The 15865-nt window shown below is 45.2% G+C and overlaps 1 protein-coding gene across 6 annotated transcripts in view; it reads left to right on the top strand.

Annotated features, from left to right (window-relative positions):
- The window catches only part of RREB1 (ras responsive element binding protein 1), a 123654-nt gene that overhangs the window by 40677 nt on the left and 67112 nt on the right, over positions 1-15865 (top strand). For 3 of the 6 annotated variants that reach the window (XM_068670785.1, XM_068670789.1, XM_068670790.1), the window contains one exon: positions 15398-15517. In XM_068670785.1, the coding sequence (XP_068526886.1) occupies positions 15398-15517 (120 nt within the window). Of the gene's footprint in view, positions 1-369; positions 393-10729; positions 10856-15397; positions 15518-15865 lie in introns of those variants that run through there. The other 3 variants (XM_068670788.1, XM_068670787.1, XM_068670786.1) reach the window with 2 other exon arrangements.

The following is a 15865-nucleotide window of genomic DNA, read 5'->3' as shown; positions in this document are numbered from 1 at the left end:
TGTTTGAAGGCTGTTGATGAAACTGTATGTCTGTGCATATATAAAGAAAAACAACCCCCAAAAAACCACACATCCCAAAACAGTGTGACCAATTCCATGATCCCAGATCACTGTGCGGCTGTTCAAATGCCAGGACTGGCACAATGCTGGAGGGGGAAGGTGTAGCTGGAGCTGAGGGGTGAAGTGAGGACTGGCTTGTCTCTCCTTCTGAATGACAGCCGTGGCTTACATCAGGTTAAATCAGCCTGCACTCTGCAGGCTGAGGCAAAGCAGAATGGATTAAAAACGGTTTTCCACTTCTAACCTTGAGTTTCCTTGCAGCTGTAGCTCTAAATCAGCTTGTGTGGGGGACATGTATTCCTGCATCTCAGCAGAGAGACGTCTTCTTACAGGTCAGTTCTTGCAGTCGGTATTGGCTAGTTTTTTTCTTATTGGCACGTCTGTGTTCATGACTTCCACAAATAGATTTTGAACTGGATTTGCATCTCCTCCTCCATCCGTATCGGCGGGTTAGCAGTGAGGCCTGCAGGGTGGCTGCATGGGTGGCCGCCTCGCGCCCTGCTTGGGCTGATGCAGATCTTCTCAGTTGGCCAAGGTTATCTTGCTGCTGACCTTGTAGCCAGAACTCAGGCTCTCAGAGGCACAGTAATTGTGAAAATGAGGGGTTTTGAAAGAATCTGCAAAGGCTGATTGTCCTTACTTGCTTTTGTAAAAGCCACGGTTTATTTTCAGCACCACGCTGAACTAGGAAAGAAAGTGACTTTGTGTTAAATCCACAAATTCTGAGAAGGTCCCGTTTGAAGATTCTTACTTCTGAAATCCACTGTGGAGACTTCTTAAATTTAGCATGACAAGAGGCTGCTTTACCACAGCTCAGCCTAAAAGCCTGCTCCTGGTGTTGTACTTTCTCGGTTGTTGGCTGACGGGGCATTGATAGCTTGCTGTACGTGATACATGGCATCTGATTTCTTCCTAGCTGTGGCCGTTCGTACCAGAATGTCTTTGCCTTGGTTGTAATTGGTTCAGTGTACCGAACTAAATATGTTTGCATGCTTTTGGGATGAAGAGGGACTTCTGCTAGCTGTGTGACAGAATGAGGCATGGGGATTAATGGGGGGAACGGCGAGAGAGGGAGGAGTTGTATGGGTTTTCTTTTTTTCTCGAGGCATCAGGCTCCTCCTGTAGCGAGGGAGAGCATAGTACATCGAACCTAAAGACCTTTAAAGTACATGCTGAAATGGATGCTGGGAAGATACAGTACAGTGCTTGGGCACAACTCCAAGGCTCCCAAGGCAAGTAATATTTAAACAAGCTGAACAGCCCCTTTAGGCAAGCAGCAGGAAATCCAGCACTGAGCTTTGTGTTGTTGCATGGTCAGCAGAAGATAAAAGCTCAGGCTATGCAGCTGGGGTTCCCTCCTATCACTGGATGGCAAACTGTTAAGAAAAGATAAAAGGACAGAAAAGAACAGGGGGTCGTCTTACTGAAAAGCATTCCTTCATATTGTAAGCTGTCGCAGTACTTTGAAATATACCGGGCCTGGTGTAAGTCAGAAGCATCGTCATTCTGGTGCTTGTTGGAGCTTTCACATCAGTTGGCAGGTGAAAGGCGACTTCGGCCCTCGGCTTCACCGGAGATCAATGTTTAACATGGGCAGGATCATGACACACATAGGTGCCTCGCAGCAAGCAGGAGCCTCCCACGTACGGCCTTTCCAGGTTCCGCTTTCTGCAGCTTATCCTTGATTGGGCACTATTTTAACAATGAGGAAAACAAATTTAACTGAATGAGATTACTATTTCAAGTCTTCTAATCACTATTTACTGTGTTCCTCCCCTCCATCCCTCCCCCTTTTTTCCTGCATCACAGCACTGGTGTCTTGGGAAAGAAAATGCTTCAGAGCATTTGTTACCAATTTAGCAGCAAGTACGTGCTCAAATTTGGGATTTCTAAGATCTGTGTGTGCCATATGTAGGCAAAATGTAATCTTTGCTAGTTCCAGTAGAAGGGAACAAACACAAATTTGCTGTTCTTCAGATACAGATTCTTTAATCTAGTGAGACTTACATTTGTGCAGCCTTTTTGTTTTGGTAAGACAGTTAACTGCCCTCCCTGGGGTGCCTAATTGCTTATCATGAACTAATCAGTCCCCAGGGTATATGAAGGAATGAAATGCTGCCAAGATAGAGCCTCTGACTTCCCCCAGAGGTGTGATAACCCTCCCAACTACCCCACCCTTTCAGGAGCTTGCTTATTTTAAAGAGCTTGCTATTTCAGAAATTATCCATGCTTTCGTGTTTTCAGGGAGTTTTAAAGGGCTATATGTGCTGAGGAACTTTTGAAGTTGCCAGCTTTCTTTCTTTTTTTTTTTTTCTTTTTCTTTTTTTTTTTTTTTTCCTGTCAGATGTGTATTGAATAACATTTCAAGTTCGGTGTGAAATATGCTGAACATGTTGCTGCTGCTGCTTCTGTTTATGGAAGTGTCTACCTCCGTAGTCTCCATGTCATGCAAGACCCTAACAAATGAGGAAAGGCCTCCTTTCTGTCTTCAGCTGTCAGTAAGCTGGGCTGGTAAAATCTTCTAGCTTCAGAAACCCTGTTTGAAGTTCAGATGAACGAACAAGGGAAACAAATCTGGTGACTGTCTTCTAATTTTTGGTAGAATGGTACTTCCACATTACCATGTGTGAAATGAGTGGGTAGGCTGAGAAAAGTTTTTCACCTTACCGTGAAAAATTATTTATTTGGCTGGTGGTTTTTTTGCTTTCTCCTTTTAGTTTCTTGTTTTAACTCATTCAGATATGCACTTCTCAGCTCAACAGGTGAGACTGCTGCTAATTTCTTGATTTCTTCCCACGTACCTCTTTATACTGAACAGTTGAGCTTCAGAAGGCTTATAAAGCAATACAGAGCAATAATGTCTGAACTGGAAGTGGAAAATAGCTCCTGCTATTTAGTATCTGACTGAAAGTGTGAATTCTGGCATTGAGGTTTTCTTCATCCTTTACTTTTGCTTGGACTTAACATCCATTTTCTGTGAAATTTGGAGGATGAGATCTGTCAGTTAGGTAGCAATACCGTTTGTACCTTTAAAGAGTTGCACCCCATTCAAAGAACCACCTCCAATGATTATCGTTTCTTCTTTTGGCTCTCTTAAAACACTTTTGTTCTTGTTTACCTCTTGTCATGGAATAGATCCTAAATGACCTCAGCAAGATTAGTGTAAACATGTATATATTGCCATAATATGGACTGGCTTAAAACTGTAAAGCAAGGTGATTTCGTTTTTAGAATTAAAGGAAAATGGCTGTGTGGGTGTGTATGTATATGAACAAGAAAATGTTCATGTGAGAACATCACTCATGAAAATAAGTATGAATTTCAGTATCACAAGTTTGATTCTAACACTTTAGTGTTGCTTTGCTATGTGTGCACATGTGAAAGCAATTGGTCAGGGCTCCACTTAGCGAACTGTTGCTCTTCTGCTGTAGAACTGGGGTGGCTATGAGTGGATGCACAGGTCACTTGGTTGATATTTTTGTTTGCACGTGTTGTTGGTCATTTTTTTTCTATGGTTAACATCTGCAACTACTAGAGAATCGGGTTGAACCTTTGCATAATTCATGCTACTTTGTTCCAGATTAATGTTTTGGTGTGCAATCTTACATGTCAATGGGAGTGAGCAGAAGGAAATAAGCTGCCCTTTTCATACATAAATTGTGGGAAGAATTGTCTGTGTCATCTGTTTGATGGTAATGTGTGAAGCACTAGCAGTGAAATTGTTTTTTTGGAAGAGAAGAATGATTTTGGACCAGCAGCAGACGTTTTTGGCTGGAGGAATAGCAACTTGAAACTTCACTTGGTGAAGAAACCTGTTCACAATTTTGTCTGTTTTCCTTTTTTTTTTTTTTTTTTTTTTTCCCCAGCTTTCCTGAAATAAACTTCCTACAATTCTTTGCAGTGTGCAGGTGTCCAGACTCCCCATTACTCATACTCACTTGTGCAGCCCGTCAGCCAGCTGAGGGCTGTGCCTAAAATTCTGCCTACGGGTCTACACTGCAGTGGTCTTGGCGGAGTTACAGTGGGTACCTTGTGCACCTACAGGCTGCAGCATCCCTCTTAAGCTGAACAACTGAGTATTGCATTCCAGAAGTCCACACATGGGGAGCACTGCCCGTAATAGACAAAAGAAAGCTGCAGAGATTGTAAACTGCTACTTAATCCCTGTGGCTGTGGTGCCGAGGAGCATCAAAACTTTGCTGGGTGGATCTGACAGCTTATTGTGGAATAGAGGGTCAGTCTTGCTGGTATTTGCAGTTATTAACCTTAGCGGATTTTTTTTGTTTGTTTACTTTGATTTTTTGTTTTTCTCTGTGTGCGTACGAGGCTTGTGGCCTTGCCACCGGAATGCTTGTGTTCAGAAAACTTAAGACTGTTCCCACTGAAGAGCTTTGAAGATCAGCAGGCGTTTCCTCCAGGGGCTACAGCATTGTTGGAGGAGCCAGTTGCTGCAGAAGTCTTCAGGCCTATCCGCCCGACTTTGGTCATTCCTTACCTCACCACCTCACGTGGATTATGCTGTTTGCAGACTGTCTAAGCTCCATGATGACCTCCATGGATTCCTCATGAGCTTTTACAAGGCCGGGCCTGTGTACTTTGTAAAATCCTTTTGAAATGCCTGCTAGGCTTTTAAAGTCCCAGAGCAAAAGCTATATTACAAGGAACGTAGAAGGTCAGCAGCTGGATGTGGTTGTGGATGAAGGGGGATTTATGTTTGTGAGTGTGTAGGCAATTCTTGGTTTTAGTATGCATCTTTTTCAGATTAGATAGAGAGATGTCTTTTCAGAGGAGGCTTCTTGTACTCATCTGATAAAGCTGAGGGACTTCTGAATTCCATAAAAAATTGTAGATCTGGATTTCTGTGCTCTTGTTTGGCATGTGTGCTGCACTCTATGAAAATTGACAGATGCTGTTTCATTTTGTCAGTGTGCAGGAAGCACCTCCCACAGGTTAGTTTCACTGTGTTTACTTCAAAATAGAATGAAAACTCGTACTGAAGAATACCACTGACAAGTAGTTCTGCTGTTTAAAATTTCCCTGCTGGCTCTCCTGTGAGGATCTCAGCTTTGCCTGCTTGCCAGCACCGTCTACTGCTGTAACTAATTTACCTAACTAAAACAATAAGCAAACACTGTATTTCAGAATTTAGAGCTCCACAAACAACCCTGGAGGCTACCTGCCCAGCTGGTATAAGCCGGTGGGTGTGCGCACAGGGCTGCAGCAACTTGTTCATCAGCGATGGAGAGAGGTATTTTTCTTAAGGCTGGGTTCTTCCTTCACCTTCAGGAGGCAATAAGCCTCAGTTTGAGTGATTTCTGGTACTCCGGCATCTACAGCAAACATTGAATTAGAACACCCCAGGTAAAATTGAACACCTAGCTTGTATCTCTTGTCTCTGCTTGAAAATAGTGGGAGAACAGTATCCAATGGTCATCTAAACTTAGCATCACCTGGAGATGTAGATGGCATATATGTGTTTCTGGTCTTTAGCAGGTTGTAGGAGGTGGTTGACTTAAAACCTGTTGTGTCTCGTGCAGTGCAGTGCATGAGGGCGGCTTTGGCTTGTGGGTCCGTGCAGGGTCTGCCTGATGTGGGGATACGAGGAGCGCTACAGGTTGTCTTGCTCATGAAAAAGCTGCGTAGTTGTGTTGGATATTGCACTGGAGGCTGACATTAAAAAGAATGAGGGTTGTGCAAAACACTTCTGACTCCCTTTGCTCCAGCACATCTCTCTTTCCTCCTTGTGACATGTGGTTTTCCCTCCTAAAATGTCAAACTAAAACCTTCTAATTAAAAATCTCTTGCAGTGTGTGTGTGTGTTTGAACATTTTAAATTGTCTTGGTTATAGATTTTTTTGTTTGTTTGTTTGGAAAGTGTGATAGAGGGAATAGTTCCTGTGCTGACCAGATACAGAAGACAGGAAGATAATGATGTTAACAAGGTGAGGGAGAAAAGGAGGTGTTTGTTTAGAAAAAGCCTAGTCACTAAAGCCTGTGGAGCAGAGAAACCCTGCTGATAACACAGATGAAATTGTCTGCCTTGCCTAACTTTAGAGGAGTGGAGCTTTGTAATAAATGGCTGCCATGTGGCAGCTGTCTCCCAGCTTCGTGAGCCTGGCAGTAGTTAATCCTGTCAGCAAGTCATGCTCCCTGGAAAAGAGCAGCAAGAAGAGCTGCAAACTCTTGAATCATTCTCTGTGCAAAACATTTGCATGTTGAATCCCTTTCTGCTTAAAACGAGTTTGGTAATTTGGTGGAGGCTCTCATCTTTAAGTAGCATTAGAGTGCAGCTGTGTTGGCTTTTAAATAAAAAGTTAGAAACGTGCCGAGATGTAGAGATTCTGTTCCCTCTTAAATAAAAAAAAAAAAAAAAGAAAGAAAAAAAAGCCATTTTAGTTTTGGAGGGTGTATGTTACAGGGTACAAACCACACTGTACAAAGAAAAGACTCCATGTTGGTATCTGTGTGTTAATTCAGGTTTAACATCTGAGGTCATGATTATCCTTAAAAACTTGAGCCTTTAAGATACAAAACCATTCACCTTGGTTTGTTTTTTATATTTTGTCGAGCATCTAATGTTTCGGACCTTTCTCCACAACCCGGAAAACTAGAACTTTTGCTTAAAAAAAAAAAAGTTTGAGATTCTTGTGCAGTAATGTAATACCATCAGATTTTTACAGGGCTCGTGATAAAATCGTGATGGTTGACAACACCACCACCAGGAAATGAGTTTTAATCCCTGTAATTTCCGTCTTTCTTTTCACGTCGCGCATCATTTTACTGTGTTACCCTGTGAGGTGTAGAGTGCTTTGGCATGCTACCTGGTAAGGTGCTGCATGTGGAGTGTGCTGGCATCTCCCTCGCAACCAGCCCAGTCGGGCTGCAAAGGATGCAGTAAGTGAGCTGATGCTGTCCCCTCTGGGCTTGCCTACACAAGGGACGTTGCTGCGTGTGGATGCACTTACAGTGGCAAAACTCCATGCAGGACTTAGTGCAAAAGGAAAATGTCTTTTCCTGGTTTAGCATGCCCTGTTTTCAGAACGCTTTTTTTAAACTCGCCTCAGTGAAGCCTTCTTTAAATCCGTTCCTGGAGGAAGAGGATCGTAACCAGGGTGCTGTGCAAGAAACAGGGCACTGGCACAGGAGATTTTCTGTGCCTTCCTCTGCGTGATTCATCCTGCCTCTCTAATCCTTTCCAAACCTGTCCTGCTGCACACGCACGGCTCCAGCTACGTGCAAAGAACAGGCATGAAGGAGCGAAACATTTGCTCGTTTCTCCTACCACTTTCCTCCAGAGCTTTGCCTGGGACCTTCGCCCAGAGCCGTGGGTCCGAGGCTGCCCTTGGCCAAGCTGTTGGCCATCAGGGCCGCAGGGGCGAGGGCTGGGGCCGGGCCCCCCCTCCTGCCCCAACAGCTGCAGGCACCGATTGCCAGAGAGCGGCACAGCGGCGGCGTTTTGTGGCTTTTCTTCCTCTCACTGTTACTGTTCCTTCTTCTTTCTGTGATGCTGCGAGGAGGAACAACCAGACTGCTTGTCTCCCTGCCGGGTGTGTGCCTGGGCATCTGCACAGCCAGTTGGTAAGGCACAGAAGCCCCTGGTTTTTTAAGCGACACCAGGGGCTATTGATTGCAGGCTCGGGCTGTGCTGCTGCTGCACAGATGCTTGCTTTTGGCCCACCTTAAAAGGACAAGACATCCCGCGGTTTAGACTGGCCATATATTGTCGGGGATGCCAGCATCTCCGTCACAGCTACCCGGCAGAGTTGAGCGTCCCGTTTTGCCTGCACCCCGTCCTTGCATCCTTTTCTTCATCGGAGTCGAGGGGTGCTGCAGTTTGCCTTGGCTGGAGGGGAGGTGGCTTTTCTTTCGTACTCTGAAATGTTTTCCATCTGGCTTTCCCAAGTGCAGTCCATCTAGCTCACCCCTCAGACTCTCGGGCAAGCATCCCGTTCTCTCAGCACAGTGCTTGCTTAGCTGTCTAGGTTATGGCACATCAATGTGTAGCTTTTTTTGTTTGTTTGTTTCTTTCCCCGAGGGTTTTAAGTTTACTGGGTTTGGCTGTGTTGAGATTCTTCCTCTCAGCGCAAGGCAAAAATGTAAAAAGAAAAAGAAAAACCCACAGGGCTTTCTACTTGCTACGCTTCAGATTGTTTCCTCATTTTACATCCCTTGCCCCTCTCTCAGGCAGCAGCAGCAGCAAGTGAGGTTTTGCTTCCCCAAGGGCTGCTGGAGGGGCTCAGCTCCCATCTCAGCAGGGGGACATGCAAGGCCGAGGGGTGCCTGCTGGTCACCATTTCAGGCTCCTGCACCGCAAAATTTCTCTGAGTTTTCCTCAGCTCCTTTTGGGTAGCGTCTGTTGCAGCGGACGGTGCGGCACTGCGTGCCCGGCCTGCTCTCTCCTTCACGCCAGCCCGGCATCGCTCATGCCTTCGGGTCTGGGTCCTCCAGGCCCTGGCTCTGCCAGGGGATCGCGGTCCCGGGCTCCCACGCTCTCCTGCACCACGTCCCACGGTGTCTCCTCGCCCAGCGGGACGTGAGCCAGTCCCGGCCCAAGGGAGGGCTGTGGCAGCCGGGCTGGGGAAGGCCCATCGGTCCGGGGAGAGACCCTGCGCCGTGTCTCAAGGCACGCCGCCGTCTTGCGGCTTGCCCGCCCGGGGGGATGCGAAGGGACTTTCTTGGGTCGCCACTTCATCTAAGGCAAATAAACTGGAGTCGAAGCCAAGAAACACATCAACTTCCTGGAACTCTGCGAGCCGTCCACACAGCTGTCCTAGCTTGCCGAACACATGCAAAGCAGAGCTTATAAGGACAGACAGTATTGCTTTTGTGTCCCTCCTCGGCACGCGGGGAGGGAGCAGGGGAGGGGACGCTCTGGGTACTGCCGAAGGCCCGCCTTGCCCGGCGTGCTCCCTTGGCCGCATTTCGGGGAGCTGAATCCCTCCCCAGAGGCCTCTTTGCACCCTGATGGTGCACAGGGAGCCAGCAAGGATGAGGATGGAGGGGTGTTTGTACACGGGAAGGAGTGGAGGGACGTCTGTTTACAGCTGCTTGCATTACTTCGCTGTTTTCCCGACATCATTTTTTTGCATGTGTCTGAAACCGGCTCTCGTGGCCCCAAGTTTGTTAAGCTGTCTTCAAATCTCAGTGTCCTTTTTGCCTGAACAAGTTCTCAAAGCTGACTGCAGTTTGGTGACAAAGGCTTCCTGGAGGGCCAGGTGCTAACCCGCAAGCTGATACAAACGGTGAGGATGAGGAACAGCTTTTAGACACGTCTTTGATATGGGGGAGGAGGGATAAGGCATTAGGCAATCTCAAAATTTTTCAGCAGCTGGTCAGACAAAATAAGGGGGGGTTGCAGCTCCTGCAGGGCTGTGCGTGTTGTGTGGCGTGGCCACCCTGGGCATGGTGATGCTGGAGGGGTGCTCGTGCAGGCTCAGACCGAACCCCTGGAGTTGCAGAGCATGCTGGCAGAGGACTAGGCTTTCCCATCAGGGGCCTGGGGGCCGTCAGATTTTGCTTTCACTCTCGAGCAGCATGTGCCTCGCTTCTCTTTTCTGGCCTAGCAAGACCACAGGCTGTTGTGTGAGCTGCGATTCCCACAGCACACAGCCATTGTGAAAGAAACAAATGGGGGGATGCTGTGTAAGTTAGAAAGCTGAGTGCAGGGCCAAGGAGGCAGGTATGAATGCATCTTATATTAATGCTGTCTAGTGTCTCCTTGTATTGCTGTAAACCAGTTGGAAAATACAGAAGCATTTCATCCAGGAAGCCTCTCCTTGCCAGTACAGCATCTGCCTGTTAGATTAGTGTAGCTTCCTTGTTTTCAGTGTGACTTTATCAGCACGGTACCAGGGTATCATGATGATTCAGAGCTGCAGTTCACTTAAGGCAGTAACAGAGTTCAAATTCCAGTGTGTTTTATGAGAGATGCTTTTGGTCAGCCAAGTCAAAGTCCTGAGGACCACTAACGTTCAGTAAGTCATCCAGACATGGATTTCAAAACCTGCATATAAACTAAATGTGCTTGCATATCTCATCATGCTTGCGAAGGAATAAAACCAGAGGATTAAACATACTTGAATATTCAAAATTTAGGCTGGCAGTTAGGTGTTGTAACAACAGCGTGCAAAGTGATCTGTATACACAGGGGTCGTCTTGCTCCTTTGGTGCTTCCTCCCCTGCCCTGCCCTGCAAACAGGTGGTGCTCCCCAGCTCTGCTTTAAAGCATGGCCGTGAGCATGTGCTTCACTTGTTTATTCAGTGTCTGTGCGTATCTGTCTGTGTCTGTGTTAAATAAGAAGAGGCATATGGCCATGGTGGGTCGTAGGGTTATTTTTCAGGGCAAGGTATGCTAACACAGGTAAAACAACTGTATCAGTAGCTCCAAGAGGTTAAATAGGAAGATGAGCAATCTGTATTTTAGTATTCAGAGTGCCTTTCCAGAGATATAGCTCTCTTTGGTTGGTGTTTTTGAAGGTTTGTGGTGTTGACTTCCCCTTGGTCCCCCCCATGGTCCCCAGAAGAAGATTGTAGTTAGAGGTACAAGTTCAAAAACATGGGGGTAATATTCTTAGTGTCTGTTTTTTTCCAAATACTAAGCGAACAAACGACCACCAAATATTCCCGTGCCACTGTCTTTTTTTTTATGCTTGTCTTCCTTTCCCCGTAGGCTGCTCTGTACTGGTGCTCCAGCAGTGGTGACAGTGAGGTGACGCTGCCAGTATAATTCTCTACCGCTGGGGTGCCGAGTCAGCACCAACACTTCAGTAGCAAGGGCAGAGTTGGTATTAAAAAGGTCAGTTGGGAAAACTTTCTTCTTTTGGTTTTCCTTTGCCTTGAGGCAGTGGCTTTGAATACCATTAACCCTTTTTTCTTCCCACACAACGCATTTTCACCCTCTTTCCTTCCTGCCATCTTTGAAGCAAAATCACATTCAAAAAGTAGTTGGAGCGATGTGCACATCTCTGGGGGTGGGAGTAGCTGTTTGTGCTTGGGAGTGTCACCTCGTGCCCTGGGAAGAAAATCTGCTCCTCCGGGTAGAAACTTGGTGCGAGACCAGTGCATCAGAAACATTTTTGAAAGTGGTGTAGCAGTTCTCAGGTATTATAATCTCAAGGGTAAACCATAAACTTTTGTTTATTCAAATGTGATATCCCTCTTTGAAGTTCTGTTCTTGTCTAAATTTGTATACTAGAAGGTCTGGCCTTCATTTAAATGATCCTTGTGTTTTTTTTCTACCACTAAGGGAAAAAAAAAAAGAAAAAAAAAAAACAACAGCGGGAAAGCCTTGAATAAGCTAATAGCATTGCTAAGATGGAAATGATGAGGAAGGCTCAGGATTCCTGTTTGGGCCTCATGGGAGAACGTGGTTTGAAATGCATGTGTGTGGGGGGGTGCATTCCTCAAACTGTCATTTGTTTCCCCCGTTTCTCCTCCTCCCACCGTGTTCTGTACTACGTACTGCGGCATGTTTAATGAAACCAATAAAAGTATTTGGCGGAGAGTGTTAATCTTTCCCTGGCCCAATTAGTGCATGGCTTCTACTTTAACATTGATGTGGACTTTTTTTTTTAGGGCAGAACAATGAGCAGCTTTGTGCTACACGCGAGGTTTTCCCCCTCCTTGCCTGTATTGTGTATTTCTTCCTATCTATTCCGAAGGGAGAGCTCATGTGCAGGGACAGTGGAGCAAACTGGAGCAGAGACTTTTACCAGCTCCACGCTTGTGTAGCCACCTCTGGCTGGCAAGTCAAGTGACTGTGACTCTGAAGACTCATCATCTCTTCTCCTTTCTTCTTCCTTCCCTTGTGGCCTGTGTTCTCCTTTTTGCTTCGTCTGTGATGCTCTTCACCAGAAGGAGAAGCAGATATAGCTGTTGAGAGTGGTCTTCAAGCAAAAAAATTGAATATAAATAACTGCTGATGGGCTTAGTACAGTGGAGTCACACTTTATCCCAGAGGAGGAAATAGGTCTAGCAAGTGTCTTCCTGTACAGACTGAATGGGAAGCAACAAGGCTTTTTTTTTTTTTTTTTTTGGTGAGCCCTCTGCTTTCTCGATGACTCTCCCATTAGCTGGTTATGTGCAGCATCAGGGGTGGGCCTCTGGCAGGAGGAGGAGCTGAAGGCCCTTCAGGTTTCTCAGTGGGATTGCAGTTGCCCCAGTTACATGGTTTTAGAAACAGCATCACGTGGAGGGAGCCAGGACTCTTGATATGGCAGGCAAAGCGGGCTGTGGGGATTTTGTATTGTGTTTTTGTTGTTGTTGTTGTTTGTTTTGTTTTTTCTCCTCACATGTCTTAGCACTCTCTGCTTTCATAAGAGAGGATGACTTGGGGGGGGGGGGGGTCATAAAAGTAGAAGATGACTTGAATGCTCGTGACCACTTCCCTGTTTCCTAGAGGCTCTGGTCAGATGTTGAATGCAACCTGAGGCCGTACTGTTTGCCAGCCTGTTTCCTGTTTGTCCCTCTTTCCTGGAGGTCTTTGTTCTCTTATGGGGAAAGGGAGGAAGGAGGCTCCATCAGCACGGCCTCTGCGCTGAGGCCTCCACTGTGAGCCGAGAAGGCTTGCAGTCCTGCAGGCAGCCTGGCGCAGGGCATCCATGCTGGTCGCTGCCTCACAGATTCCCTGGGTTTCTTAGGTCTGTGGAAAAAAAACATTTCCCCATCCTCAGTGATGCATTTATTTAAAAAAAAAAAAAATCTGCAAGAGAAACCTCTCAGTATGTTCCTGCCTGAAGGCTTTCTGCCATGGGTTTTCCCACAGGAAGGAGTGATTTGGCCCAGTATCCTTATTGTTCCTATATCCTATTGCAAATAGAAAGTTAGGCTTCTGAAATTGGTGCGTGCTGCTCATGCAGTTGTCTTTGTTTCAGAGGCACATTTTTATTTTGTGCAAGAAAATGGAAAATACATATGTAAATAAAAACATGCATAAGTCTATTTTTTTTGATAATTTAAGTTTTTTTTCCAACTGCTTATAAATTAGGAAAATTTTAATGTATTGAAAACAATTTTAAAAGCAAGGTCTGTTGTTTGCATTAGCAGTAAGATGTTTTAGATTCAGAAATAAAACAGCTGTTGATTCATAGAAATTGTGAAAGGCTGTAATAGCATAAATACATAATTTTCCTCCTGAAAGAAGAACAGAAAGCAGGCTGGCAGGTGTTTCAAAATCAGGAGGTAGGTTTCTTAATGTGTGCCTGTATGCCTGCCTCTTCTCTTTTTGATGAAAAAGTCATGTTTTCACTCTTGCTAAAACCAGCACTAGGGATTCTGACTCCAGTACTCTGGGAAGATCCTCAGCAATTTTAAAGTTACCTTCACTGACACAGCAGTCTTCACACTTACACGACAGATTAACTTTTTCCAGGATGTAACAGTGGTAATATTAATGTTATTGGTATTGACTGAAAGAGAAATTAAATAGGTCTACTTTGGAAGGAAGAGTGTTTTTTTTTTGTTTTGGTTTTGTTTTTTTTGGTTGGTTTGCTTGTTTGTTTTTAAGTGCTGAAACGCTTATTTGCATTAATTTTGACAGCAATCCCTCCAAATAATTTAAAATGGTGGTACTAAGCAGATATAGCAGCAACTTAGAATATTTATACCAGTCTTGAAAATAACTATAGTATTTGTTCTATTCAGGATTAAGCCAGCTACCACATAAGCGGTTAAAAAGAACAAAAAAATAAATGACTGTGTTGCTCTGGAATGAGATGGACCTTTTTTAAAGACCCTAACAAATCAATAGCTCTTGTGCTTGCTGGAGAAAATACAGAAGGATGGATGCTTGGCTTCTCTTTGGATCAAGCAGTCCCTGCCATCATAGGGAACACTAGTGTTTTGCTTAGAAGAAAAATACAAAAATGACCAGGGAAGAACTAACTTAAATTGTTCAGGATAGCATCAAAATGGTCTTTTTGTCAGTTTTTGGAGACTTAAACCAAAAATGCTGTTTTAAGAAGTTAATGTTATCTAGAGCCTTGGTCTGGCCTTAGTCAGGTCCTGCATTTTGGCTCTATGCTGTGCTGGTTCACTGTGTCAAACCGTTCACCCGTGTGCAGCTCCCAAGAAGGTAGGCAGTTAACCATAGGGAGCTTGAGCCTATTGCTTTTTCTTGTGTTGGGTGAAATAAGGATCTGCTTGACACAAGTCAAGAGAGCAGAAGCTGGGCCTTTTCTCTTTGTCTGCCTTTTGGTGTGTGCTGTAAAGTGTTAACAGTTAGGATGCTGTGATTTCTCGTTTGCAAATGCTGTTCAGAAAGCATTTGGAAGTGTTATGTGAGTGACCGATTTGCATGTCACCCTAGAGAGCATGTTTTTTAAAAGGAAGAAACCCCGTCAACCACAGTTTGAGGCTGAAGGCCTGTGCTTTCTGAAAAAAAGGAAAATCTGTATTAAGTCTGCTGGATGCAATCTGGAAATCTGAGATGATGCAATGTCCACAGTGTGTTAGTTTACGCAATGAACCATTTTGCTTGTGAAGTTATAAAGGTGTATTTCTCCATTAAAAATGTATTAGTATCTTTCAGTATTACAAATAACCTTTTTCAGAGGCTATCAACATGGGTGCCACAAGGCGAGAACTCCTCTCTTTCTCCTGTGCCGATCGTTCACCATCACCTCTCAAAATGGTGTTCAACTTGCCCTATCATTCTCCAGCCAGAACAGGCATCCTTCCTGAAACCCCAACGATAGCATGATAAGGCTGTGGTTTCAGAAAGGGGCGTGGAGAAGTTCTGTCAGCAAATATGGTGGTTGCTTATGTCTTCAGCTCACCTAAAGCCCTTGGGCAGTGGGTGTGAGGAATGTGCCAAATGGGCCCAGAAACCTCAGTAGTCATTTCACCGCTGCTGGAAGGAATAAGGTCACCATGAAGTCTTCTACTGGAGTAAATCTCAATCCTCCAAGAACAGAAATAGGAGGGTGGGATATTCATGAATGAAAACAAATTACTTATTGTATCTTTAGCTGCAGAATGTTCTTCCAGCCTCCTAACCAGATATCACAACTGTCAGTGATGTGCTGGCTTGTTCTCTCCTTTGTTTCCTCCTCCTTTTTTTTCTGGATGAATACTGGGGACCATGTTGGGAGGGTTTCCTCACTTTGTTTGCCTGGTTTCCAGCAGAGGCAGATCTATCTCGTGCAGCTGTATCTCGTGCCAGGCCACTCCTGGGGGCAGGCGCTTGGCTGCGCTGTGCTGGCTGTTTACGTGTTTCCGTCATCAAACCTACGTACCCATTGGGAGAGCTCTCAAACTAAGGGATTGTAATCTTACTTTGCTAAAACGTCTTCCAGCGAAACTTAATCCCTTTCTCTCTCTCTCCATCTCCATCACCTAGTGCTAGAGGGTGCTGCTGAAGAAGAGGCTGAAGAGCCTGACGCTACTAAACCTACTACACTAACTGAGGAGACCAGCAATCAAGAAGAGAGCCTCAGTCAATCAGGGGATAAAAATGAAGGTAACTGGTTTGACTAGCTCTGAGTAACTCTCTAATTTAGGACATTGATTAAAGCTTGTAGAAATATTTCTTACCCAATCCATAACCCTTATCTGTGTGAAGGGTGTAATACGCATTGAGCAGAGGCACTGGTGCATACATTTCTCTCCCCATCCCTAACCTTTATCTGTGTGAAGAGTATATGCTGAGCAGAAGCATGGGCACATAAATTCTCAACTACCACTGCAGGCTTCCAAACTAAAATTTTCTTGGCTCCAAGTAACTTGGCACCACATTACTTAGCCTCAAAAAACACCTGTTTATAATGCTCAAGCTTATCTTTCAAAGACAGTATTATGCAGAGATCAA

Source organism: Anas acuta, chromosome 2 (assembly GCF_963932015.1).
Source record: "Anas acuta chromosome 2, bAnaAcu1.1, whole genome shotgun sequence".
NCBI lineage: Eukaryota > Metazoa > Chordata > Aves > Anseriformes > Anatidae > Anas > Anas acuta.
The sequence above is the reverse complement of the archived record's forward strand: the minus strand, read 5'-3'. Positions and strand labels throughout refer to the sequence as shown.